This window comes from Ruditapes philippinarum, unplaced genomic scaffold (assembly GCF_026571515.1).
Source record: "Ruditapes philippinarum isolate M1 unplaced genomic scaffold, ASM2657151v2 ctg1368_1_1_1_1, whole genome shotgun sequence".
Lineage (NCBI taxonomy): Eukaryota > Metazoa > Mollusca > Bivalvia > Venerida > Veneridae > Ruditapes > Ruditapes philippinarum.
The window spans coordinates 42,012-69,059 of NW_026861205.1; the positions used below are offsets into that span (position 1 = coordinate 42,012).

At 32.7% G+C, this 27,048-nt stretch overlaps 1 protein-coding gene across 1 annotated transcript in view; it reads right to left on the reverse strand.

Moving 5' to 3' along the window:
* Window positions 1-5,083: 5,083 nt before the first annotated feature.
* Window positions 5,084-27,048, reverse strand: part of LOC132714859 (uncharacterized) — a 36,083-nt gene continuing 14,118 nt past the window's right edge. The window contains exons 3-15 of the mRNA XM_060697777.1: window positions 25,472-25,555; window positions 24,721-24,823; window positions 24,095-24,200; window positions 23,505-23,566; window positions 23,188-23,237; window positions 20,021-20,107; window positions 14,598-14,699; window positions 13,346-13,417; window positions 12,827-13,128; window positions 11,976-12,025; window positions 10,146-10,212; window positions 9,253-9,306; window positions 5,084-8,975 (exon numbers count right to left, since the gene is read on the reverse strand). Coding sequence (XP_060553760.1) covers window positions 8,829-8,975; window positions 9,253-9,306; window positions 10,146-10,212; window positions 11,976-12,025; window positions 12,827-13,128; window positions 13,346-13,417; window positions 14,598-14,699; window positions 20,021-20,107; window positions 23,188-23,237; window positions 23,505-23,566; window positions 24,095-24,200; window positions 24,721-24,823; window positions 25,472-25,555 — 1,286 coding nt within the window. The 3' untranslated portion in view covers window positions 5,084-8,828. The remainder of the gene's footprint in view (window positions 8,976-9,252; window positions 9,307-10,145; window positions 10,213-11,975; window positions 12,026-12,826; window positions 13,129-13,345; window positions 13,418-14,597; window positions 14,700-20,020; window positions 20,108-23,187; window positions 23,238-23,504; window positions 23,567-24,094; window positions 24,201-24,720; window positions 24,824-25,471; window positions 25,556-27,048) is intronic.

Here is a 27,048-nt window from a genome sequence, read left to right on the forward strand (position 1 = left end):
GTTGTTGAAATATTCAATTGAGACCATAACCATCTTTAGCAAGCCCTTCACGATTATCAACAAGTGACTGCCTCTCTTTTTTTTCTTTGAACATAGCTGCCTTGCCAAATACAAATTGAAAGAACTTAAATGATTGTAAGTTATTCTCTTTTTTTGTTTTTGTTTTTGTTTTGTTTTTTAAAGTTATATCACGTTTTGAAAATCAGATAAATCTGGATAGCGAAGTAGATATATATCTTCCTTCAGGATTATCAAGAAGCAAACTAGACTTAACATGATGAAATAGTTAATACAATTCGTTAGTCATAGCACTATAGAAAGTTTAGGGACTATATACATTTGTATGTGTAAACTCAGTTGTTGTTGCTTGCCTATATGCTACTTAAAAACTAACAGATTAATTGAGGTGGAAAAGAACAATTGTGAATTCAATTAAATTGTCATATGTGAAAATAGAAAACCTCTTGTCCTATCCAGAAAACTATCAGGCATTGTTATCAGGGACCTATCGATAATAAAACGTTTGCATATGACTGTTCGTCTTTTTTAGAATGTAGGTTTCCTAGATATCACCGTCACAGAGTAAGGTTCCGTCTTTATGATTTTAAATTTTTCTCACTTAACACTTCTTGGGATACAAGTTCAACAATGAGGCAAATGTTTTTAAAGCACTGTCAATGTTACACACATTGAGCTTATGATAACGTCATCGTCTCGATTCATTAACTTTTGTGAATTTGCTCTTTCAAACCATAGGTGTTCGGCGCGTTTATTGGTCACTGGTACCGCGCCCCCCCCCCCCCCCATCATCCACTCTACAACCCTCCTACCTCTCAAAACCACGTGAAATGTAGTATTTTTCATTTGAAACATGTTTTAATATTTGGTATATGCTTTTAATTCAATAACTTTTATTTCCTACAAAATACAAAAAAATGATACATTTAGTAAAGGTATGCAACTCGCCGCTCATTTTCAGCACTCATCTTAATATGAACTATATAACTCCAACATTTTTTTCACCAATTTTCAATATATTGGTACCAAATGGTAGAAAATTGATTACTCTTAAAGGATACAAAGTGTCATTACAATCATTTCAAGTTATAAGAAGATATGTAATCTCGAAGACATCGCAAGTGTAACTCGACAGAGACCTGACCGCTGAGTTTTTGTCAAAATTACCCGATTAATCGGCAGTTTATTCAAAATGAATGAATTTTTTTTTGTATTGCGCATATAAATATGATAAAATTATATTATTATTTGTCATAACTGTTCAATCAAAACATCATATTAAACTGTAACAAACCGTTTACAAGATGTATTACAAGAAGAGGTAGCAGAAAAAAGGAAGACAAAGGGACAATTTTATTAATGATTTCAAACTTGGTAAGGTTCTGGAAAGAGTATTGTGCTTTGTGTTTTATTCTATCGATCATCATGAAGAGATATCAAGCATGTTTGTATTTTATTAAATGAGTCATTACAGGAATTGATCAAGACTAACAGAGAAGTTCTTTGAGTGGTCAATGAACAATTAAATCTTCGGTTTCCAATCGTTGATGAAATAATGCGATGTATTACATAAAGCTGTGTTGGCCTTTTCTTTCTGACTACCAACGTTTGTCAAAGTCAATGATGTGAAATGTTACTTCGAGAAACCTACGAATTACACAAACCAATTATTCTTATTTTAAACAAGAAATTGACTTTGAAATAATGTTTAAAATCTATAGACAATATTCCCGAGCTAAGATTAATATTAAAGATGGTCAGATACAAATGATACTAAATTTCAACCAATTATCAAATTCCATTTTAATGATAGCGTCATCCCAATATTGTAAAGGTATTTGGTTATATAAGAATTTTTTTTAAAGGAAAACAAATTCGGTAAGATAAAAAAATCCTGTTTCTTTTTACAAGTGTTTCAATTTGATGTTTTCTTCTATTTATTTGTATGATACGTCTAATCAAAAATACGATATTGTTACTGTTATCAGTAAACATATTATCTTTGGTACTAACAGTTTATAGTATTTATGTGAGCAAGAACGTTTTTCGTTATATTTGTTTCATACATTTTGGTTGTCCTTTTTGCGTTTTTATTAATGTGTAGTTAGTTGTGTTAATAAAAATACATTCTCCTGCCCTATTTGGCGATTTCATCATATTAAAATTTGAATAAAGTAACACTTCTGCAATAAAAAAATAATTAAAATGGTACAATAATTTCTTGTTTTCTTCAAATGACCGAAGGTTTTACTGAACGTTCGTAATGTATAACATTTTTACTGCGTTATGGACATATTAAAAATGTATAATTTACTTTCTTGAAACTTTATAAATTGATATATTACATATAATTAAGGTATAGTGCTATTAATTGGATCATAACTTTCGTTCGCATTTTTAAGTTCTTGCCCTGTTTATTTTCTCTCAAACCTATTCATGTACTATGCTCATCCTTGACTTATTTTAATTACAAACATCTATTGAAATCCATAAGATTCTCACTGAATATGTCTAATATGAATAAAAGAAAGTATAATAAACTATATATGGGAACCATAATACAGGTCAAGTTAACTTGTTTTTTTTCCTTGAGGAAAACTGCCAGTTTGTTAAATGACACTTTATACTCATATTGTGTGCATCTATTAATTTATAGTATTATTAACATGACATATCTTCTTTGTGAGAAGTCGATACATGTTTATTTAATACTAACAAAGATACTTTGTAGCAATTTTCAATATTTTTTAATATCAAATTTGAGTATAGTGTAACTCTTAAGTATTGTAGAAATCAATGTGGCATTTCATAGTTTTATTTAGCTTATAAATGAGAAACACAAGTTTTAGGATTGTGGAGTTATTGGTCCTTTCAGATTGAAGATGTAGGAGATATCATATTGTAACCTCATGCCTTGACATTCATGTATCTCATAATGGGCGAAAAAAATTGTCCATGAACCATGATTCTCTTTTATATAATTTAAGAGTTTGCTTCAGAGTGTTATTCCTTGATCTACTAAGATAAATTAAAATAACAACTTAATTAATTACATTTGAATCTCGATATTGAAATTTCCTTATTTTATAAATATACTTTAAATGAATAATCATATATGATATTATAAGTACATTTCTGAATGTAATTATACTGTTAAAGGATAAGTCCATTTGATTAACACTGATCATTTTAAAATTTGTGGTCTTTTGTAAAATAATTCTTATGCTGTGAGATACATAATATTAAGAAGTGTCAGAAAAATAATTTTAATCATTAGACTGGGGATATCGATTCAACGAATAAGCTTGATGATTAAATATGGTTGTACAAATATAAAATTCATTAGAGGAAAAATGCAACTGCCATTACCATTTATTTTTTATTATTGAAAACCGTACAAAAAGTGCATATCTTAAGCAAATTATGCAACAAAAGTATCACAATGAATATAACAAGAAAAGCATTGATGCAAATCATCAAAGGCGACGCCAAAAAATTTGATAAAGTTTTGCACCTAAATACTTAACAAAAGATGTGTACTTTATAGCAGTACCAGTACATGTGACCTGGAGGCTAGGCCCAGTTTAAGTTGAAACTTAAACCAAAAGGGATAGACCCTGTCTTGCCAAGATGTAAAGACAATTTTTAGTCAATAAACAAATCACTAATAAGAGTCATGCCATAAGAGAGAATTTCTTCAGATTTATTTTACCAGAAACAATATACCTGGGTCATCAGCATATAATAAAAGCTTATTGCTTAGGATTGCAGACATGTCATTGACATATATAAGACATAAAAGAGGACCTAAAATGACCCTCAGGGGAACACGATAGGTACTCGGAGCAGTAGTAGAATGAGTACCAGCCACATCCACCAGCTGCTGTCCATCAGAAATAAGACTTGAACCATGTAAGAATGTCATTACCTATGGCAGATGCTAGAAGTTTCAGAAGAAGAACTTCTTCATGTGCAGTAAAGTGTGATCAACTGTATCAATTGCCTTTTGTTGATCTAAAAGTATCACGCATACAATACTGCCTTTGTCCATTTCAAATTAAATACAACCTGTTAAATGAATCAAACATGTGTCAGTTGAAAAACCACGTCTAAACCTTGACTGAAACTGCTTGACCATGAGTCGAACCCATGACTGTTAGAAGATCAACTGAGCTAGCTATCCGGCCGGCTACACATTTCCTCTTTAATAATGAACAGTTCTAAACCACAACGTATTCCCCCACTATATTGATTTGTGTCCTTGAATTTCTGATGTGTACAGAGCATAGTGAATTAAACTCAGGGTTATATTCAGTCACAGGATGAGAAATTTTCAGCTTGACCTGAAGTCGAATGTGTGACCCACAGAATAATGTAACGCGGCTGTAGCGATTGAGCTATCTGGCCGCTTAAATATTGTCTCCCCTTCATAGTGAACAGTTCTTAACTTGACAGATACTTTTTCTATTTTTTAATTAACAGGTAGATTAATTCTTAATTAAACAAATAAGAAAAAACTTACATACTCATAGTCTTAAAGAAAATAACAAGTTATATATTGTATAATTATTTTACTAAAAAACGGCTAATACATTTATTGGTTGTGCCATTATCTGTAACAGGTCAATTTGAAAGTGAACATAACTGTACTAATACATGTACAATATCTTTCTTTTGTAGATAAGAAACTAACCTTTTTTCTTTGATAAGACATTTTATGGGGGCTGATTAGTATTTTGCATCAGGGGGCACCGGGCGAAAACATGAAAATACAACAAGATTGTATCTTCATGTTTTCATCTGGCGCCCGGTAACTTTTTGTACTTTGTCGGTTTTCATGTGGCACAAATCACCCACTATAAAATTTAGTGCACAAATTTATTCAAGTGCAAGTAACAATCTACTCTATGGAAAGTCTGTAGTTGGGTTGACTCTGGAAACCTGGAGGTTGAGACCGGTGTCCCTCAATTACAAATAGATAAGACAGAAGCTGTCCTTTTCAAACTATGCACATGTTAGAAAAAATAGAATAACAATTCAGAATATGATTTTTTGAGACTATATTGCTAGATCCAAATTTAAGGACATTTTCTTCCCTTAAAGGACCAGTAATGACCTACTTACACAGAGAGTGTGGAATATATGTCTATATTGCCATGCAACTGTCCGGTGGAATTGCACCATGGACCCTGCCATCACTAGTTATGGACACTAATTAACCTCAATTCTGGATAGGTCATTATGTAGCCTGCCAAATCTCACAAGTGCAGAAGATAAACCACAACATCCAGGCTAAGATTCCTTTAACTGTATAATAGATATTATTATTAGCCAGCTAACAATGGTATAAACCTTTAACCTGTATACTTATCAATACATGTATTATCATTTAAAACTTTAAATGAAAGTCCTCCATCAATTTAATAATAATGTCATAACTGTAACTCTTTAAATACAGAAATATTAAAAGTCTTATCATATCCATATACTAAGATATACATGTATGCACATAACATTAACAATTCCCAGTTTCTATTGAATAAATATGAAATCCTTACATCAACATTTACGTTGGTAATAATGGATGGAATTCAAAATCTTGTAGAAAGAAAACTATCATTAATGTATAAACTTTATTATAGATACTATTTATAGCCAGACAACACTTGGTATATACACATATAACCTGTAGACCAATCAAAACCTGTATAATCATTCAATATAAATTCAAATGCTGGGCTGCGTTTCATGGAGAGTCCTAAGTCTTAAGTTTGTCTTAAGTAAAAAATTGTGACAATTTTGCGTTTCAAAGAAAGTCTTAAAAAAGGTCCTAACTTAGGACTCCTAAATTTATGACCAAAAACAGTCCTAAGTCTAGGAGTGTTTAAAAGGTATCCTAAGATTGTCCTAAGTCAAAACCACTCCAAAATCAAACAATTTTTTGTTGAATTTTGTTTTGAAAACTATCTAGAATGATAGATAATGGTCTAACTAAGAAAATAAATCCGAACACCAATATCTTTAATTCAGTCATTAACGCTGTACAGACGTTTAAAGGGTTGTTTACATGACGTCACAATGTAGCGCCAAATATCGCGTGCAAAACAAGACGAGTCTATAAATAATAATATTACTGCGCGCTGTACAATTGCAGTTGCGTAGCAAGCAAAGGGGTTGGTAACTATTTTTTTTTTAATATAAAATTAAATAAAATGGTTATTTTATCGTTTTTCGTGAAATATGGTATATATTTTCACTCAATATGATAAGAAGGCAATACATTACTTTTTATACTTGCTATAACAAATTACATAGTAAATCCAATCCGGGATTATGCGCGTGCCATTATATTTTGTATTTTTTTTCAGGAGAGCGAATTGGTCATAAGTCTTAAGTTTAAGACAAAAGATAGGACAGTTACGTGAAACGGTCTTAAGTGCAAAAACTTTTTCTCCTAAAGTTGGTCATAAGTCCTAGGAATTAGGATTTACTTAGGACTCTCTATGAAACGCAGCCCAGATCTCATCCATCATAACTGTAAGTCTTTAAATACAGAAATATTGTAAGTCACACTATATCCATATACTTAGATATACATATATGCACATAAAATTAATAATTCACAGTTTCCATTAAAAATGAATATAACATCCTATTAGCATTGGTACTTGGATGGAACATTTATAATCTTGTAGAAAGAAAACTTTAATGTACATGTATAGTATAAAAGTAAAAAAATCTCAAATAGTCTATATCATATAATAAAGATTGAGTTGTGTGAGTGTCTAAACATTAAATGCATATCTCTTACAGTAACAAATACTGTTCCATTAGACTTTACTTTATAACTAACTGCATATACATTGTATATCAAGTGTTTAAAATTGATAATTTCAGGATGTTATTCTTTCTCTGTTTCAATATATGGAAATGAGCACCTATATGTATAGCTTTAATTTTCCAACTTTCATTTTTACCAAAGGTTATTTGATAGACAATTTATATACAAACACATAGAAAATAATAATTAGTTTCACATAGTGATTAGAAGATTCCTGTAGCAGAATACCTGTAGGTATGTACTTACTGAACAAACTAGAAAAATCCAGTCTATACTGTATATAAAGCCAGTAAAAATCTATTAATATTCACCCCTCAGGGCCTCTATGCCTTTGATGACTTTACAACTGGTAAATTTTATACAACAAAAATAGTAAGTAATACCTAAGATAGACAGAAAAGAACAAATAATTTAGTAAACATGAATAACTTCCCCTTAAAAAGGAGAAAACATGAAACCCAAAAGAACACCATAAACAGCAAAATTATGAAATGTTACAGACTCTGGTAAAGTATTCATAAAAAAATTAGATAGTTATGTGACAGCAGTAATTGCAGAAACTCGGATAGCTTTCAACATCCGGATACTGGTACACTTTGTAAAAACAATCATTCTGTGCAATAGATAAACGTACTATGGATAAAATCAATAGGATAATCGTTTACAACAGTTCCATTACCAATCCTAATACTCATTTGCACGTGAACTTTCTTCTTGGATGAACATTTTGAAAACAATTTTAATGAATGAAAAAGAATACGGCATCAATGTAGACCACACCATTATTCGAAATCCGGGTTTTAGTATTGCCAATAAAGCTAAGGGACAAGCTGTTAAACTGAGCCTGCAATTTCGTGAAAATAATATCACAATGCACATGCTTTTTACATATAGTTATTAAATACAAATATAGCAACATATTTGTTAACTTGCTTTAACGAATCAATAAAATCTAATTAACACAACATGACATTAACTTCTTATAATTACAGCTCCTTCCATAGGCCAAAATAAAAAGCATTCCATAAGAGACGACGTCGTTCACCGGCGTGGCCAATAAAAAGTTCATATACTATTTACATAATATAATATATCTTTACAATACATCTAAAAAATATATATAAATAACATACAACTATCTTTAGCGTATAAAATATTAAAATCAAAACAATTTTACACTTCACAAATTCAAACTTATGCATATGACATAATAAAGCTTTTTAGTCATGGATACTTCAGTGTCCGCAACCTTCTATTAATACAAATAAAAAACGGCAGAGTTAAATGTGTGTTAGCCTTCGTTTGATTTAGCCTGTTCATGAACGGTACTGGAAAGTGCAAGTTACAGCCCATGCCACTAACACCGGTTTAAGCAAAATTGAACAATGGTAAAATTTTGAATTGAGAAACATCAGCAGATAAGTTCATACAGCGGTTATCATGGAACTTTAAATGTAGCACATTTTGCCATTATATAAAGATAAAATAAATATGTTTGCTATAAAGAGAAAATAATAGGCAAAACGATAATCTGCGACGTCAAGAAATAAAGGTGTTGCAGACAGGCAACTAAGAATAAATAAAAAATAATTTGAGTACCAAATAAAAACATAAGATTCTATAACATGATAACGTTTTCTGTAATAATTGAACTATCATTTCGTTCATGAGAAGGATATTGATTAATAATGTATATAAAATTGACTTGTATTAAATATACAGCTCATGTGGAATAATGCACACATTTTACTTTTTCTCCGAATGATTGTTCCAGTTGGCATCATGCAAAACAAATTGTAAATGCAAAAAAGTACGTTCAATAGAACTTCACATATTGTGTTCATATGTGTATTAGTGATACAGTGTTTATATATATATACACACAAATTTGATTCCTCTGCGTTGAATAGGCAAGTTATTCATTGTCCGTAAGATTATTTATGCCATTTAAAAACGTATAATCGAAACACTAGGGTCGTCTACTGTAACATCCATACTGAAGTTTCACTTGATATTCTCTAGAAGGTAAATCATGCATACTGTAGAACGAGAGGAGTTTGTCAAGGGAAGAAAATGTGTAAGCCTCGTGAAGCTTGTCCAAGGAAACCCGACCATTCTAAAATAGATAAAAAACTAACTAATACTAGCATGCACAATACTTGAATTTTGCCAGTGAACAGAAAATGTATCTATAAGTGGCTAAAAAATCAAATTTTAAGTTAGACTTAGTTGCTATTTTCACTTGCAATGAAAAATAACAAGCTAAAAGAAATTTAAAGATTTTTATGTCTTGATATTCATTTTAACAGAAATCGAACTCAAAGTTTAAAATGAAAAACCAAGAAATTTTAGATCTCATAACCTACATGAAACAAATACCATGCAAAACAAACCTGAGAATATATCCGGAAACATTTTAGGCCCTTAAGGGTTTGAATATACAGTTCCTACAAGGCAGAAACAAATCTAAATCAATTACAATATTTCAAAGAGAAACAAACATGAAAAAGGTACGTGAATTAGCTGAAAAAGATCGTGCGAAAGCTAACTGAACACTGGAAGAATTTCATTTTACTCGTTAAAGATCCTGTATGTTTTGTGATTGGTATTGTTACTGTGTGTACACCGCACTTGGAAAAAACAATGGAATATGTATATGATGCAATTAAAACAATTTTCAAACATCGAAGAATATGAAAAATGTGTACTGCAAATATTTGTGAAGAGTATAATTATTCAACATATTACATGCATTTCTTTCTTATTGGAAAAATTTGACTTAAAATTTATAGAAATAAATTTCTAATTACCTCCCTTTATTTACATGATATGTTAAATTCGGTAATATCTTAAGTTTATAAATAATGCTTACTGCAACTTACAATATTGACAAATCTTAATTTGAGCATCATATTTATGAAATAAAACCATGGCAACAATGTGTTGCAGGATCTTTAAATAATGATAACATGTTAAACTTAAATTTATTTGAAAGGAGCCAAACTGTTTTGAGAAAAATATTAGTTAAGGACTATATAATTGATAAGCATGTTTCGCCTCTTTCAAACTGAAAGTGAAATTCAATTTCCAATATCTCACTAATGCGTCTGGCATCTCTCGAAATTTAGAAACTATTTTTAGACAAAATATGCTCATATTAACTCTTTTCGATCGAGCTCATTGGTTGATAAAAGAAAGTAGGAAAGGACCACATATGTCTCTGGAAGAAATGTTTAGTTAAACAAGTTGATTTTCAGTAATGGTATGGAATAAATAATATACTTACATATTCATGGGGGTTGTCACCAACTGGGAAAACACCAAAGTGACCAACTTCCTGTTCTTTTAATAACCTAAAGTACATTTAATATTCAAACACAATTTCCGTAGATTTATTTCATAACATATCACATTAAAGATATACGTTGCTTACCTTTAATCACAGAAGTTTACTGAAATTTATTTTCTTTAGAAGCATAATGATCCTTTCACTGTCAGCAGCCACACTTTTGATTAACTGTTATACTAAAGGACATTGTTGATTTCAAACCACCTAACTCTCACCACGCTTGGTTTGAATCCCGAGGACTTGAGATACTTTACATGAGGATGCTATCCAGCTAGCTTATGTCATGTCGATTGATCTACTCAGGTACCGTCCGTATGGTTTAAAGGGAATTTGATTATGGGTATTTAAAAAAAAATATCGAAGCCATCAATTAAACAAAAATACTTTTAAAAGAAATTGTTAAATGTTTTTTAAAAGGTTAAAATCTTCTATGAATATGAGAAACCCAAATTTTGCTTGTTTTTTTTAATCTATCTACTCAGGTATCCGAAATTTTTCAAATGTTTTAAATCCTGTTGTAAAATAATTGTTTCCCCTTTCGTCAAAGGAGGTTTAAATTTGAATTCGTTCCTTTGCGATAAAAAAAGGGGTTTGGGAAAAAATTGGAAAGAAAATTGAGATTATTATTTTAACCAATTTTTGGTTTAAAGTTGAATTTGTCCTTTAAAAAAAGGAAAGGATAATGTTAAAAAAAAAGGGAAAAATTGTTTTTACAATTTTTTTTCCCCCTTAGCCTATTCCCGTTAAAACCAAATTTAACTTATTAGAACACCTTTAAAATGTTAAAAAAAAGGGTTGTTTTTAAAAATATGAAGTTATTTTAAATAAGTGTTTTAGGCTTTTTTCCTTCAAAAAACTAAATTTTAGAATTAATCATAAAATTTTTGGGCTTTAAGGGGCCAAAATTTAAGAAGGGAAATTTGAAATAAATGACACTGCCTCAGTCGTTACATCTCTCAACGGCTAAGTTTTAGAACGACCGAATATAGACTGGCTCATTGGCGTTTAATAAAGAATAACTTTTGACAAACTGCGCATTTAAAAAGGCCAAGGTAAAGGTATATATATTCTTGTACTTATAGTATTGTCATCATTATCAATAAAATAACTGAAATAAATGTTGATATATACCTGTAGGCCCAGTAGATCTGTGATCGTTACGTTTATAATTGTCACCATCTGGTGATTTATTCACGCGCAACGGATCATCTGACACTAGAACGCCATTTGAATTCTCACCAAAGTGACCAACTTCCTGTTCTTTTAATAACCTAAAGTACATTTAATATTCAAATACAATTTCCGTAGATTTATTTCATAACATATCACATTAAAGATATACGTTGCTAATCCTTTAATCACAGAAATTTACTGACATATTCTTTCTTTAGAAGCATAATGATCCTTTCACTGTCAGCAGCCACACTTTTGATTAACTGTTAAACTGAAGGACATTGTTGATTTCAAACCACCTAACTCTCACCACGCTTGGTTTGAATCCTGAGGACTTGAGATACTTTACATGAGGATGCTATCCAGCTAGCTTATGTCATGTCGATTGATCTACTCAGGTACCGTCCGTGCCTTCAAAGCCGGTTGGACACCTGAGGTTTTCCTCCAATAGGAAAAGGTGGGAAGAGGTTATTGACATATTCTGTGTTGATGCGACATAAATTACAAATAAAAAAGCCTGATGATATTCACTGAGAAAGTAATTTATGGAAAGTATGCGTAGAAGCAGTAGAAGCAGAGTTATTTCATTCTTACCATTTTCCTCTTACTATGTCCGCACAAAAATAGTCCTCTCTTGCAAATGTCTGCAATAATCAATTAAACTTGTTCTAATTATAATTATACAAATTTAAACATAGAAAAGAGGGACAAGTGTAATTTAAAACTAGACGCTGATAGAAATTATTATATCATTGCACTGATATATAATATGTACATTTGATTCGGAAAACAATCCACGAGCGCCCTGTTAGAAGCCAACTGGTAGTAATTTTAAAATGGAAGGGCTCCATTGACCCGTCCAACGATGTATTTTCCTGTTTACATAAATCAGATCGCCAAAAATATATCGCCAACGTCACGTCAGCTAAAAAGTAAATATCTGTTTTATCATGCATATATAGTTTATAAATAGCTTTTGTATGGCTTATAACATCTTCTATTGAATATGACGGAAACCGACAATTTTTCAGCTTGTTTTTTTTTTTATTTATTTGTCGTTTTCAAACCTTATATTTTAAAAGAGCACATTGGTACATTTAACTCGTAATTCTCTTACAGATGTGAAAATGAAAGCTAAACTAGATTAATTTGACTTTTATTTGCGAGTCACCCAACGTTTTCTTTTTTTAATAACAACAATAAAATGGGCGTTACGTCACGTCATAGCCTCGCGTCTTTTGAGGGATTACAAGAAAATCTATTTATAGGGAAAATATCCGTGAATATACTCTGACAATTTATTTAAGAAGACTATTAGCCTGTTATTGTTAACAAAAAGTTGCTTATAAGCCAGTCATGGAAAGGCATTTCAAAACTTTTTACAGATTATATAATAAACGTACAAAAATGTTTTACTTAGAAAAGTAAAGAAGAAACATACTTACTTTCTTCGGCATGCTTTGTAACGTTTCTGGATTTTCATAACGAACTTTAGGCGATGTATTGCCACTATTATTATTTTCGTCCAGATGTTCTTCAAAATCACATGAAGGTACAGAATCATTCGCTCCGCTTCGAACTGAGACAAATGATTGATCAACAGACGGCATGTGATTAATTGACAGTTCAGAAGCGTTCGTTCCTTGTCGACTAAATGGTGACATTGAAGCATGCGAAGTTGCAGGCGATCTATTCACTGTTGGTTTAACCAATGCTTTCGGTTTTAAACGTTGCTTAATTTGTCCTCCTAAAATAGGAAAACAAAGGATAATGTTAAAGAAGTACAGTGTATATATAGTAATTAAGTACACTAAATATATTCGTTTGACATATTACAGGTTATACAAATCATAAGTAGCTATTAAAAGAACACCTCGTTAAGGATGTCTTTAAAAAGTTAAGAAATGCATTCGAAATATGAAGTTATATTAATACATGAACGTTTTAGGAAGAATGGTTTTTACCTTCAAGATGATTCTTTAACTCGTTTATGAGGTTATCACTCGGCGGAGAATGTGTATCTTTTTCAGATGTTCCTGAAATCAAGAACAAGATTAATTAAGTATTGCAATATTTGATAACACTAGTGTATAAATGTGTAACAAGAATTTTTAGCACAGAAATGATGTTTTATCAAAGTGTCTTGTTTTGTTTTTTCTTTCTCTTTAAATATTTTTGTTTTGTTTGTTTGTTTGGTTTTTTAAGGCACGTCAACACATAACTGGCCATATCGTGCCGAATACTATAATAGGCTTAAAATGTTTTTAATAGCGTACATTTATCAAAATTATTATAGTGCTGTCTATGTTTTGTTTTAACAATTAGTGACAAGTTAAATGTTGATGCTGCACATCAAAGACGCCGCCAAATGATGTGAACAATCAATCAGCATTGAAAAGCGTTCTCTATTACAGTTGAATATCCGAAACAAATCATTTTTTTCTCAATGTTCTTGGTATGTGCTCGTTGTTTAATAATAAAGTTGCATATCTTTGTGAAAAAGTAGAACCTAATGCATTTAATTCACAAAGTGATGCCATGTATGAAATTCTGAAATGTTTGTCTTTTGCGACAAAGACTGAAACGTCTGGTCGAAGCAAATAAATTGGATAACAAGTAAAATTGAAATGATTGGTATACTTAAAATAAATTCAAGACAATATGTGCCAAGGATATGTCCATTTAAATATTGGTACGAATTGCATAATGTTCGAATGATTATAATGACGAACTGTTCTACAGTGATCTCCCCTTAGGGCCGTAGCGTAACCGGTGCGCACAGTTTGGCGAACTTTCTTAACGGTTGAGGTAGAACCACCTTTCTAAAAGTGGGCGTGGTTAAGGCTTTGTAACTTGTAATTTAATGATTCGACAAGTGATATTGATCAAAGATGTCCTGGTTCCCTTCCACCCCGTCAACAAAGACTAAATGCTAGCATACGGAGCATGATAGAATATTTGGCGACAATTTAAGGCGGAGCCGAACTTCAAGAGAGGCGGAGCAAATGAAATAAATGACACTGCCTCAGTCGTTACATCTCTCAACGGCTAAGTTTTAGAACGACCGAATATAGACTGGCTCATTGGCGTTTAATAAAGAATAACTTTTGACAAACTGCGCATTTAAAAAGGCCAAGGTAAAGGTATATATATTCTTGTACTTATAGTATTGTAAATATTATTAATATACAAACTGAAATAAATGTTGATATATACCTGCAGGTCCAGTAGATCTGTCTCCATCTGGTGATTTATTCACGCGCAACGGATCATCTGACACTAGAACGCCAATCGAATTCTCATATCCATCGTCATCTTCTGTAACAATGTTATCAAATCACTATAAGTGCTGCTATTGACCAGTTACAACACGTTGTTCAAATATTAATGCAGCTGAGTACATACAGATATCAACCTTGTGTGTCTTGACTATTCACCTCCAGCTGATATGCAAAATTTCAATATTTTGATAAAATCCTTAAATGACTGTAAGCTTATTATAATACTGCATGTTAATAACATCGCTTTTCGTTGGATAATCGTGACGTTTATATAGACTTTTATAATTCTGCACGTTTGTAACGTCGCTTTTCATTGAATAATCGTGAAGTTTATAAAGTTTTTTATTACCCTTCCAGATTTTTTCCGCCTTTTTGATTAGATATTGATCACCCGAAAGAAATTGATATGACCGAGCCAGACGAGTAATATACACATTAAATTTCCCCGATGGGTACCCCACGTTGTAAACAACATGCGCAGTGCGATGCGCGTACGGTTTGGTTTTACGCGATATAAATTCCGATTTACAAGCACTTTTAAACTGTCAAATGATAAATATTTACCAAAATAGAGTAATGATACATATTCTCGTCAGTATAGGAAACAAATATGGCTTGTGAAAGCTTGATATTAATTCCAAAAAAGTATGTTCAGCAGACTACTCCTTTTCTCTTGTTTACATCCATTATGTTCGAAAGAAAATACGTCATGTATTTATGTGACGTCATGTTATTGGGAAGGGGTATCCTAAAGGGAATCTTATTTCGACGTTTCATTTGAAGTAGCAATGATTAATTTTACAATCGTCTTAACTCGGCACAGGAAGGGTAATAAAATTATTATTTTGGTTTTGGAGTAATATATGTGGATATATTACCTGCCAAGATAAAATATCACCCTCGCCAAACGGCTCGGGTGATATAAAATCCTGACAGGTAATATATCCACATATATTACTCCAAAACCAAAATAACATATAATATAAACATACGGCTCCTGATAATTTATGAAGAAAACTCACTTTCTTATCTAAAGAAGTTTTTGCTGTATTATAAATTCGTTATAGATATTTCTGACAGGTGATATGACCGTATATAAACGGTTGTTTGCAAAACAACCCTTGCTAAGCAGTTCGGTCTATATTTCAAAACAACCGTTTATATACGGGATATTTGTTTAGTTCAGTGTAAGATCGGAATATATTTCACCGAGTGAGCATTAAAAGGGATAATTCACGAGTGGCGCAGCCACGAGTTAAATATGAACTTTTGGTGTTCACAAGGTGAAATATATTTCGATCTTACAAAAAACTAAACAAACTTTCTTTTCATTATATGCAAAAAAAAAAAAGTTTTAAAAAGACATAAAACCTAACACTGAATGAAAAGCGCGCCAAATTATAATACAACGTGACGTCATTTAAAGCTGTTAAGAGTTATATTTCATCACAAAATATTTATGTTTAAATAAAGTAGTATACATGTAGTTTAATCGCATATTGTCATAGCAGCATGTTTCACAAAACATGTAATTGCATAAAAGGAATTAGCAACCAACATTTAATAATTTAAGGTTTAAATTTATTTCGCAGTTTAAGTGCATAATCTATAAATGATAAATTTAATATTGTCTTTACACTTTTATATGACAGTTATAAGTTACAGCCGATGAATATTTGGATGTTCCAAATACTTACTTGGAAGAATTGTTGACGTAAATGATCATTTAAAGGACATTTTAACAGAAAATGGTATTCATATTCAATGTATACTGACAGCGTAAACAAAAACAAATTTCCCAAGGAATACCACTATGTCCTTCTTTCTTTATCATCAACAAGATGGGAAGAGGACCTAAAAGCTACAAGACTGCTCCCTAATTTCAATGTCTATACTTTCAAGATTTATTTTTCAAAATTATCATAACATTTCAATTTTCAATAAAATACTAGCTTTCTATTTCGCATGCATAAAATTTTGATGCATAAAATTGTGCTATTTCAAAAGATTGAGGTATGGATGTTAGGACTTTCAGTCCAAAATTATGATCAATGCCTGATCTGCAAATGCAACAATAAATTTATTAAAGAAAGAAAATGAAACACGGAATTTAAAATTCTATCATGTTAAACTTTCACCTCTAAGTGTGACCTTGACCTTGGAGGTAGGGATGCATGTGTTGTGCATGGCATTTTATTGTAACTATTTGTACAAAGTATTTTCAAAGTCCCTTGAACTATGAAGAAGTTATAGATCGGACACAAAATATACCCTATAACAGACTATGCTAATCTTTGACCCTAAGTGTGACATAGAAAATAGAAGTAGGGACACATGTGTCACGTATGACATATCACCTTATCATTGTTACTATTTCAGCCAAGTATTTTTTAAATCCCTTGATCGATGGAGAACTTATGGACGGAACACAAAATATACCACACAACAGACATATAAACATCTTTCATGTTAAACTTTTACCTCTAAGTGTAACCTTGACCTTGGAGGTAGGGATGCAGGTGTTGTGCATGCCATTTTATTGTTACTATTTGTGCCAAGTATTTTCAAAATCCCTTAAAATATGAAGAAGTTATAGATCGGATACAAAATATACCCTATAACAGACTATGCTTACCTTTGACCTCTCAGTGTGACCTTGACTTGGAAGAAGGGGTGCAGTTGTTGTGCTTGACATATCGCCTTAGTATTGTGACTATTTGTGCCAAGTTATTTAAAAATCCCTTGAACAATGAAAAAGTTCTAGATCGGACACAAAATATACCCAATAACAGATTATGTTACTTTTTGACCTCTAAGTGTGACCTTGATCTAAAAGGAAGGAATGCAGATGTTGCGCATGACACATCTTCTTATTATAGCGACTATTTGCGCAAAGTGTTTTCAAAATCCTTTGATTTATAAAAAAGGTATGGAGCGGACACAAAATATACTCTTTAACAAACTATGTTACCGCCTCCATGGTCGAGGGGTTCGAGTCGATGACTTCGAATCTTGTTACCTCTCTGGCATGGGTTCGATCCCCGGGACAGGCTTTGGTAGTTTAGCGCGGAGGAAGGTATTATAGTACTGGTGTAACTCTCCAGGAACGATGGTTAGGAAAATACCCGCAAATACGACTGAAATACTGTTGGAAGAAGGCGTAAAATGAAACAAACAAACAAAAACAAAACAACAGACTATGTTAATCTTTGACCTCAAAGTGTGACATTGACCTTGAAGGTACATCACCGGTTGTTGCTTATGACACATCGTCTCATTATTGTGAACAATTGGCAAGTATTAACAAAATCCCTTCAAAGATAACAAGAGCCATGTCAACATGGCCATCCCCCGCCGAATGTGTTTGCTCATTGGAATAAATGTAAATGTAGTAGAGCAGAATAATTCCATTTTAAGAGTTCTTTTGGTAATGAAAACTGATGGCTATAGTGATTACAGATTTGAAACCTATGTGAATACTGATGGCTGTAAATAACAAAAGGCAATAACGGAAAATAATGCAGGGTAGGTTATCATTCTTGTGTGCTGCATCCCTCCTCAGTAAAATCTATCCACCTATAAAGTTTCAAGTTGATACCTCAAATACTTTTTGAGAAAAATATTGAATTGAAAAATTAAGTATGAAAAAAAAAAAAGGGAAATAAATCAAATTTTATAAAAGGTAGAGTTATCATTCTTCTGCACTGCACACCTCCTGAGTTAGATTTATGTACCATTATGAAGTTTCATAATGATATCTCAAAGGCCTTTTGAGTTATGCTCTGGACAAAAATTAATTTTGTAAAATAACAAAGGGCAATAACTCAAACACTATGCAGGGTAGAGTCATCATTCTTGTGCACTGCACTCCACCTCAATGAGATACATCCACCTATGAAGTTTCAAGTTGATACCTCAAATACTTTTTGAGATAAGCTCTGGACATAATAGCATGAAAAAGAACAAAGGGCAATAACTCAAAAATTGTGTATTGAAGAGTTATCATTCTTCTGCACAGCATTCCTCCTCAATAAAATCTATCCACCTATGACATTTCATGTTGACATCTCAAACACTTTTGAGTTATGCTCCATTCAGGTGAAAAATTAAGTATGAAAAATAACAAAGGGAAATAACTCAAAAATTATGAAAGGTAGAGTTATCATTCTTGCGCACTGCACACCACCTGAATTGATCTATGCACCTATGAAGTTTCATGTTGATATCTCATAGGCTTTTGGAGTTATGCTCTGGACAAAAATCAATTTTGAGAAATAGCAAGGAGCAATAACTCAAAAATTATGCAGGGTAGAGTTATCATTCTTGTGCCCTGCACTCCTCCTCAATGAGGTCTATCCACCTATGAAGTTTCAAATTGATAACTCAAATACTTTTAGAGATATGCTCCGGACAAAAATGTCGGACGGAAGGTCGGACGGACGGACGGACGGAGACTATTATCATATCCCCCGCCGGATAAAAAAAATTATGGGCCGGACACGAGCTAAACCCTCAAATAGACAATGTTGACCTTGAATGAGCAAATGCGACACAACAGCAGGTGTCAAGTGCTGTGTGGCAGCTGTAAAAAGTTGCCCCGTACTTCACTTCAGTGTTGTTATATTTTTCTGGTCCTTCGGGATCATTGATGCCAGCACTATTAAGTGTTGAGAATTGAGTACCGCTCAAGCCGGTGCTAGGGGGCGTGAGGGATGTTGCATATAATCATTATCCCTCATGTACAGACTCAATCAAACCGAGTCTGCAATTCTTATGTAATTTTGTTGTGATTAATGCCTCCGAGGGATCACTTTGTTTCCAGATTTTGATCCTGGAGGTAGGAGTATGGTTGTTACGCATGAAACATTGTCTTATTATAACAAACATTTGTGCCAAGTTATTTCAAATTCCTTTGAAAAATGAAAAAAGAAAACAAAAGTGTGAGGGACGGGGAGAGTAATAATGTTGTTTCTCTATTGTTCTTTTTTAGCCACACAAAAATAGCCACATGAAAGCATTACAGAGTGAATGACATCAAAGAGAAAGAACATTTACCTACTGTCCCTCTAGCTACATTATTACTGTCCCGTGAGAGAGGTCGGACGGACGGAGCCTATTTTTATATATCCTTTTTCTTCGAATCGTTCATTTATAAAAGCTGTATCCAAAATTAAATACATCTTTATATGCATATTTATTCATTGGGTATCGTTTTTATTATTTTTTTTGCACCCAACAACCAAATCATAGCACTTCATTGGTTGTAATATTTCCAACAACATATAGTTAATAATTGAATATATATAAATTATACGGTCATAAAATAAAAAGCAGGCAGCAAATCTAAAGATAACATACCACTTGGCTGAACAGGCACACATGTGGCCATTGTTAAAAAGCTTTCATTGACCTCGTCGTACTTTGCATACGCATAGTCAGGTGTCTCTACAAAAATAAACAAAGGATTGTTTTTTCCTGAAACGTCCTTGTTCGTTATTTTTTTACAAAATTAATATAAATTATTAAGCGGTATTGTTCTTGGGTCCTTGGCTCAGGAAAATGAGAAATTTTGATTGATATAAACTTAATATGATGTAGCCCTTAATATTAAAAACATACTCAAACACAGTAGTACAAAAAGGCACGTAAGTAGCATTTGCTGTCTTTGATTGTAAACACTTCTCCTTATGGAAACAAAATTGATTTGTATAATCAAAACCAAAAGTATAGAGCTAGGTCAATTTGCATATCGCATAGTCATAAGAAGCACTGTAAGTAACTCATTTTTAATCCTCTTTAGCTCACCTGAGCTTGCTCAGGGTGAGCTTTTAGGATCGGTGAATGTCCGTCGTCCGTTTTTCCGTCCGTCCGTCGTCCGTCGTACGTCCACAATTGCTTGTGAACACTGTAGCGATCGCATTTTTGCCTCAATCATTTTCAAACTTGGTCAGGATGCTTATCTAGTTGTAAGCTCGGATGAGTACGAACATGGCTCATCTCGGATGAAAAACTAGGTCACAAGAGCTAAATATAGAAAAACCTTGTGAACACTCTAGATGTCACATTTTTGACCCAATCATCATCAAACTTATTCAGGGTATTTGTCTAGGTAATAGCTCGGATGAGTTCGAACATGGGTTATTTCGGATGAAAAACTAGGTCACAGGAGCTAAAAATAGAAAAACCTTGTGAACACTCTAGTGGTCACATTTTTAAACCAATCACCATCAAACTTGGTCAGAATGCTTGTCTAGTCAATTGCTTGGATGAGTTCGAACATGGGTTATTTCGGATGAAAAACTACGTCACAGGAGCTAAAAATAGAAAAACCTTGTGAACACTCTAGTGGTCACATTTTTAAACCAATCACCATCAAACTTGGTCAGAATGCTTGTCTAGTCAATTGCTTAGATGAGTTCGAACATGGGTCATCTCGGATGAAAAACTAGGTCACAGGAGCTAAAAATAGAAAAACCTTGTGAACACTCTAGTGGTCACATTTTTGACCCAATCATCATCAAACTTTGTCAGGATGCTTGTTTAGATAATGGCTCGGATGAGTTCGAATATGGGTCATCTCGAATGAAAAACTAGGTCATTGGAGCTATAAATAGAAAAACCTTGTTAACACTCTAGCGGTCACATTTTTGCATCAATCATCATCAAACTTGGTCAGGATGCTTATCTAGATCATAGCTTGGATGAGTTCAAACATGGGTCATTTTGGATGAAAAAGTAGGTCACCGGAGCTAAAAATAGAAAAACCTTGTTAACACTCTAGCGGTCACATTTTTGCATCAATCATCATTAAACTTGATCCCGATGCTTGTCTAGGTGATAGCTCGGATGAGTTTGAACATGGGTCATCTCGGATGAAAAACTAGGTCACAGGAGCTAAAAATAGAAAAACCTTGTTAACACTCTAGTGGTCACAATTTCGACTCAATTGTCATCAAACTTGATCAGGAAACTTGTCTAGGTCATTTCTGTAATGTACAGCGCAATCGAATATTTAATACATTTTTGCGCTATATAAATGTCTTGTATTTGTATTTGTATTCTGGGAATAAATCGAACATGGGACATCTCGGATGAAAAACTAGGTCACAGGAGCTAAAAATAGAAAAATCTTGTTAACACTCTAGTGGCTACTGTTGTGATCCAAATATTCTGTTAATTGGTCTAAAAATTTGTTTTGATGATTTCTAAGTCAAGATCCAACATGGGTCATCTTGGATGAAAAACTAGGTCACACCGCCCAAATATGGAAAAACCTTGTTAACATTCTAGTGGTCACATTTTCGACTCAATTATCATCAAACTTGGTCAGGATGCTTGTCTAGGTAATTGCTCGGATGAGTTCGAAAACGCATACGAAACTAAGTCACCGGAGCTAAAAGTAGAAAAATCTTGTTTTGATCCAAGTATCCTGGAAATTGGTCTGAAAGTTTGTTTTGATGATTTCTAGGTCAAGTTTGAATATGTGTAACCTGGGTAAAAAACTAGGTCGCACTGCTCAAATATGGATAATCCTTGTTAACACTGTAGTGGTCACATTTTTGACTCACCTGTCATGAGACTTGGTCAGAATGCTTGTCTAGGTAATTGTTTGGATGAGTTTGATAAGTCAGGTGAGCGATCTAGGGCCATCATGGCCCTCTTGTTTAAATTTTATTCTGAGGTACCAGAAATGATAAATGACCTTTTGGACATTTATTGACTACATCCAACGACTCTCATTTACTATTATCAATCCTTGTATGCCATCTATTGCACAAGCTCATGCGATAAAGCTTAGATAATGCGTGTTCATCCAAATCTATTTAGGGAATTTCTATTCATTATAATTATAGGGAATTTTATACTACCATGTTTGATTTTAATTATAAAAATATCTTATAGGTTATAGGGCCCAGTGTAAACGGTTTAGGTTTACCATAATACTGCACGTTTGTAACTTCGCGTTTCATTGGATAATCTTGATATTTATATAGATTTTTCATTCTAATGCACGTTTGTAAAGTAGTGAGGACCTCAAAGTTCAAGATTGCTTCTTAATATTACAATTAAAATTTCTATAAAACATAAGCTTTCTATCCTCTACTATTTTCGAAACACTCGCTGTTCCAATTTTGCATATATTGATCTTTTAACCGATTTACATAAAGAGCAAGGAATTATATTTTGCATTTTCCACCTATTTTTCCTTCTCAAATATACCCAAACCATTCTAATAGAGAGTTGTCACCCTTTTTTACAACCATTTTCATCTAATTTTTTTAAGCATAAAACAACATTTTAACTATCCAGCTAGCTTACGGAACGTCGGTGGTTCTACTCAGGTGCGTGTTCCTGCCTGAAATAATGCACGGAAGGGCACCTGAGGTCTTCCTCCGCCAGTAAAGCTGGAACGTCGCGATATGACCTATACTGTGTCGATGTGACGTAAAACCCAAAAACAAACAAACAACATTTTAAACATATCTTATAGCATCCTTACATAAATCTGTGTAAAATGCACTTACTTTGTCCACTTCTGATAACAGTCGCCTCGGCGCTTCCAAAGCCACTGTCTCTGTAAAACAAAATTATAGAAAACCTTATATTACATACCACTTTTAATGCTTTTAAGGTTGGATAATTCATGCAAATTATATAGTTTAGTATATCGATATATTTCAATAATTCTTCATTTGTGTTTGTAAGCAGATTGTTATCTTGATTGAATCAAGAGGTGAAAGTAAATCATTTAAACTTGTCAATCTAACAATGAATGTCGGAAACAATAAATAATTATGATATTGATGTTTGAAACATTAAAACATATTCCAAACTAACTTACGCTGAACAGGAATGCCATCGTTTCACTTCAGAAATTTCTTCTTGGAATCGTTGAATCCACTTCTAAACAAGATACAAACGTTTTTGTTAATACTTTTTGTTACTACATGTACACATTTTATAACAGACTGGTGGTTTGGATTTCTATTGGTTAATACAGCTTCTGTCGGTACCTCGGCAACTTGAGAGGTGTTATTCTGAATTTCTGTGTTTCTGCTATGATGGCGATTCCGCCGTTCCAGAACATATGGTATGTGATATATATAACAATTTACTAAATCCTAGCCACTTTACCCATGACGTATTTGTATAAATATTATATACATGTTGGTTTACGTTTACATGATGTTTAATAATACATGTTTAATAAACACCGTTCTTTATCCTCAACCTGCTGAATTCTGAATTTATTATACTTTGCCATCAATGTAGAGCCTGACTGGCACATCAAAAGATTTATGGTTAATACAAATAATATACATAATCTTGAAATTTTAGTTTCATAGCAGCAAAGTATCCCTACGTCACTGAACATAAAGTTGACGAGGGTACAATAGCAATCGCCCTTGAATAATATATAAGATATCTTACTGTCATGTGCTCGGTGGTATCACACAAAAACAATATTGGGTTTTGCATTGTAGTGTAATTTAGACGAAAACCTTTTTCACCGTTCTCTAGAACACACTCTGTTGCACTGAAACAATGTAGCCACCAGTATATTTTAAATGTGGTAACAATGATTTTTTCCTGTTTAGATATAAGTCTTGAACTAAATTAAAATCGTAAAATTCACTTGAATTATAAAGTCAACTTAACATACCTCTGTAAATCAAAGGCACATAATGCCTCAAGAGCATTTGTTTTTATTTCTTTAGAAAGGGCAAACAATTCGTTTTCATAATGGTTTTAGATGTTTATCACCTGAAGAAAGTAGCGCTGAACGTACAAAAGTATTATCACTCCCATACCGAAATAGTCTTTTATTCTAACAGTACTAAATGCCAAAAAGCAGCAGAAGCAAAAGACGGTTCAGGTAATAAGCTAATCAGAACTAATAAGAATATTTTTAGAACTTTTCGGTGATCAAGAATTAAATAAAAATAGGAAATCAAGAATAAAAACGTTTCTGCGACATAATAGGGCTTTGTACAATAATTCAAGCTAAATATGTTTATATGTAAATATTTTAATTGATACTAACGATCTTTGCATACCTTTCAAATTGTTTCAATGAGTAAGATTGGTCTTGTTTTGTAGCCTTTCTACTAAGATAAACATAAAAGCAGCCTTTGGATATGATCACATATCTCTGTTTCCCTGGAAATATAAAGACAAAATAAAATAAATTTCTGTGAATTTTGTGTTTAATAAACTTAGGCCCCTTTGATTTGCGATCTGTTCTAGTAACTTTGCCTAATAAAATTCTGCTTCAACAACGTAGGCTCGAACCTTTGTAATTTTCCTTAAGCCTATAATTAAACAATAACGCCACAGCCATATATGCTGGATCAAAGACATTAAATGCTTCTTAAAATGCTGGATAGTCAAACAGATGCAGGCAAAATACGATCTCAAACAAATGCCTATCAGTAAAAAGCTTAGGTCTAAAGAAAACACTTTGAACTGTGCATGAACGTGTTTTTTGTCCATCAAACTTTCATAAAGCATGTCTTATTTTTGAAAAAGATGTTGGAAATATGTTTATTACAAATGTGGTCTAACATACCTCAATAGAACCACTGACCTATAATGTTAGCGAACCACGTTAGTATCATGAAATAATAAAAATCCCTGTTCTATTCACAACCACAGCGATGACCACAAGTGATTTTAAGGCAGCACACTTGTTTGGCCACGTATGGCTCCCCAATTAGCAGAGAACGATACATATACACGCTTTATAATTGGATTTGCTCCAAAATGAAAGAGAGATTTATTTCTTAAATAAATAGCACAAATACTTACACTTCTTACCTATCCTACGTTTACAATGAACATATATATCCCCACAATGTGCCAGATTATCAAATTTTAAAAGGTCCTCTGCACCTTCAAGAAGAATGTATTTAATAGATTTAAACTTAGCAATTGTAGATTATTTTTAATACTGAACAATTGTGTTACACATAAAATAAACAAGATTTCACAATTTCTTCAGAAAAGTATGTGAGTAAAATAGAGAAATAATTACTTTCTTTAAATCATCTGCAAGATTGGATATGTTGCAGGGTTTGATTGAGCAAAGATAGCATTTTATAGCAACATTGTATCATAGTTTGGTCACCTTAAATTAAAATGTACCAGGGTTAGATCGCCAGGATTATACTCATGAATGCATAAACTGGGTTGCAGGTATAAGTTATCTGCTCTCGAGGTACCTCACTGTCTGTCGGAAATGAAAATGGAGAATGCAGAGGATTGAATACATTTTTTTCTTGGGTTAATTTATTATTACGAAAGTGAAAGGGATAATGATAAAAAATCTATTCAAATGTTCGTTTATTGGTTTTTTAGGGTTTCACAATAACGTGCTATCAGTGTTTTTATGTCTCGGGCATAGAGTGATTGAACCGTCCGTCCGCCCTGCTGTTCGACTGTCCGTACGAGGTTAACGTAAAACGGCAAGTTGGATTTTTCTCAAAGTCTACTTATACCAATGGCTTAATACTTTACAACTTAGTAATCAACTTAACGTTCATGATCTAGGCAAGTACCATAACTATGGCTTTCAGTTTTACCAAGTTATTGCCTTTTTCAGCACTTAGAAAATGAATGATTGGTTAACCTAAAACGGCAAGTTGGATATATTATTAGTTCTATCTATACTAATCTAATAGATTCATAATTACCACACTTACGAAAATAATATTGCCAAGTTATATAACTATGTCATCCATTTTTCCCAGATATTTCCCTTTTTATCATTTTGAAAATAAGGCCTTGTATGGTTAACCTATTTAGGCAAGTTGGACTTAAATGTCTCCTAATTGCTTCAATTATCTAATGGTATATTTCATATTTAGTAGGTGGATACCTGAACCGGTTCTCTAATTTTCTATGGAATAAGGGGTCTCTAGAATCAAGGTCACTGGTGTAAAGCAAATCTAAATATTTTTGCTCATACAGCCTTTATTTTTAGTTGATGTCATTCATGTTTAATACAAACTGCTCATGGAGGTCATCTTCATTGGGTTTAGGGGTCATTTGGGTCAAGGCCACCAATGTCAAAAACATATCTTTACTTTTTTACAGGTGTATTAACGTTAGTCAATTGACAGATGTCTCAGATGTTGTATTTGTAGGCATATAAGATTTGGGCCTTTTTCTTCGAATGGAGTTAGGGTCAGTTGGGTCAAGGTCACCAGTGCTGAAAAAAAATAGATTTTACACTTTAACACTTACAACATTTATTTATTTACAGATGTCTTTCATAGGAAAATTACTTGCATGCTATTCTTCCTCCCGATTGAGGTAAGGGCAGTGGGTCAATGTCACAAGTGTTAAAATAGATTTCAAATCACACTTTTGCTAATATAGCCTTA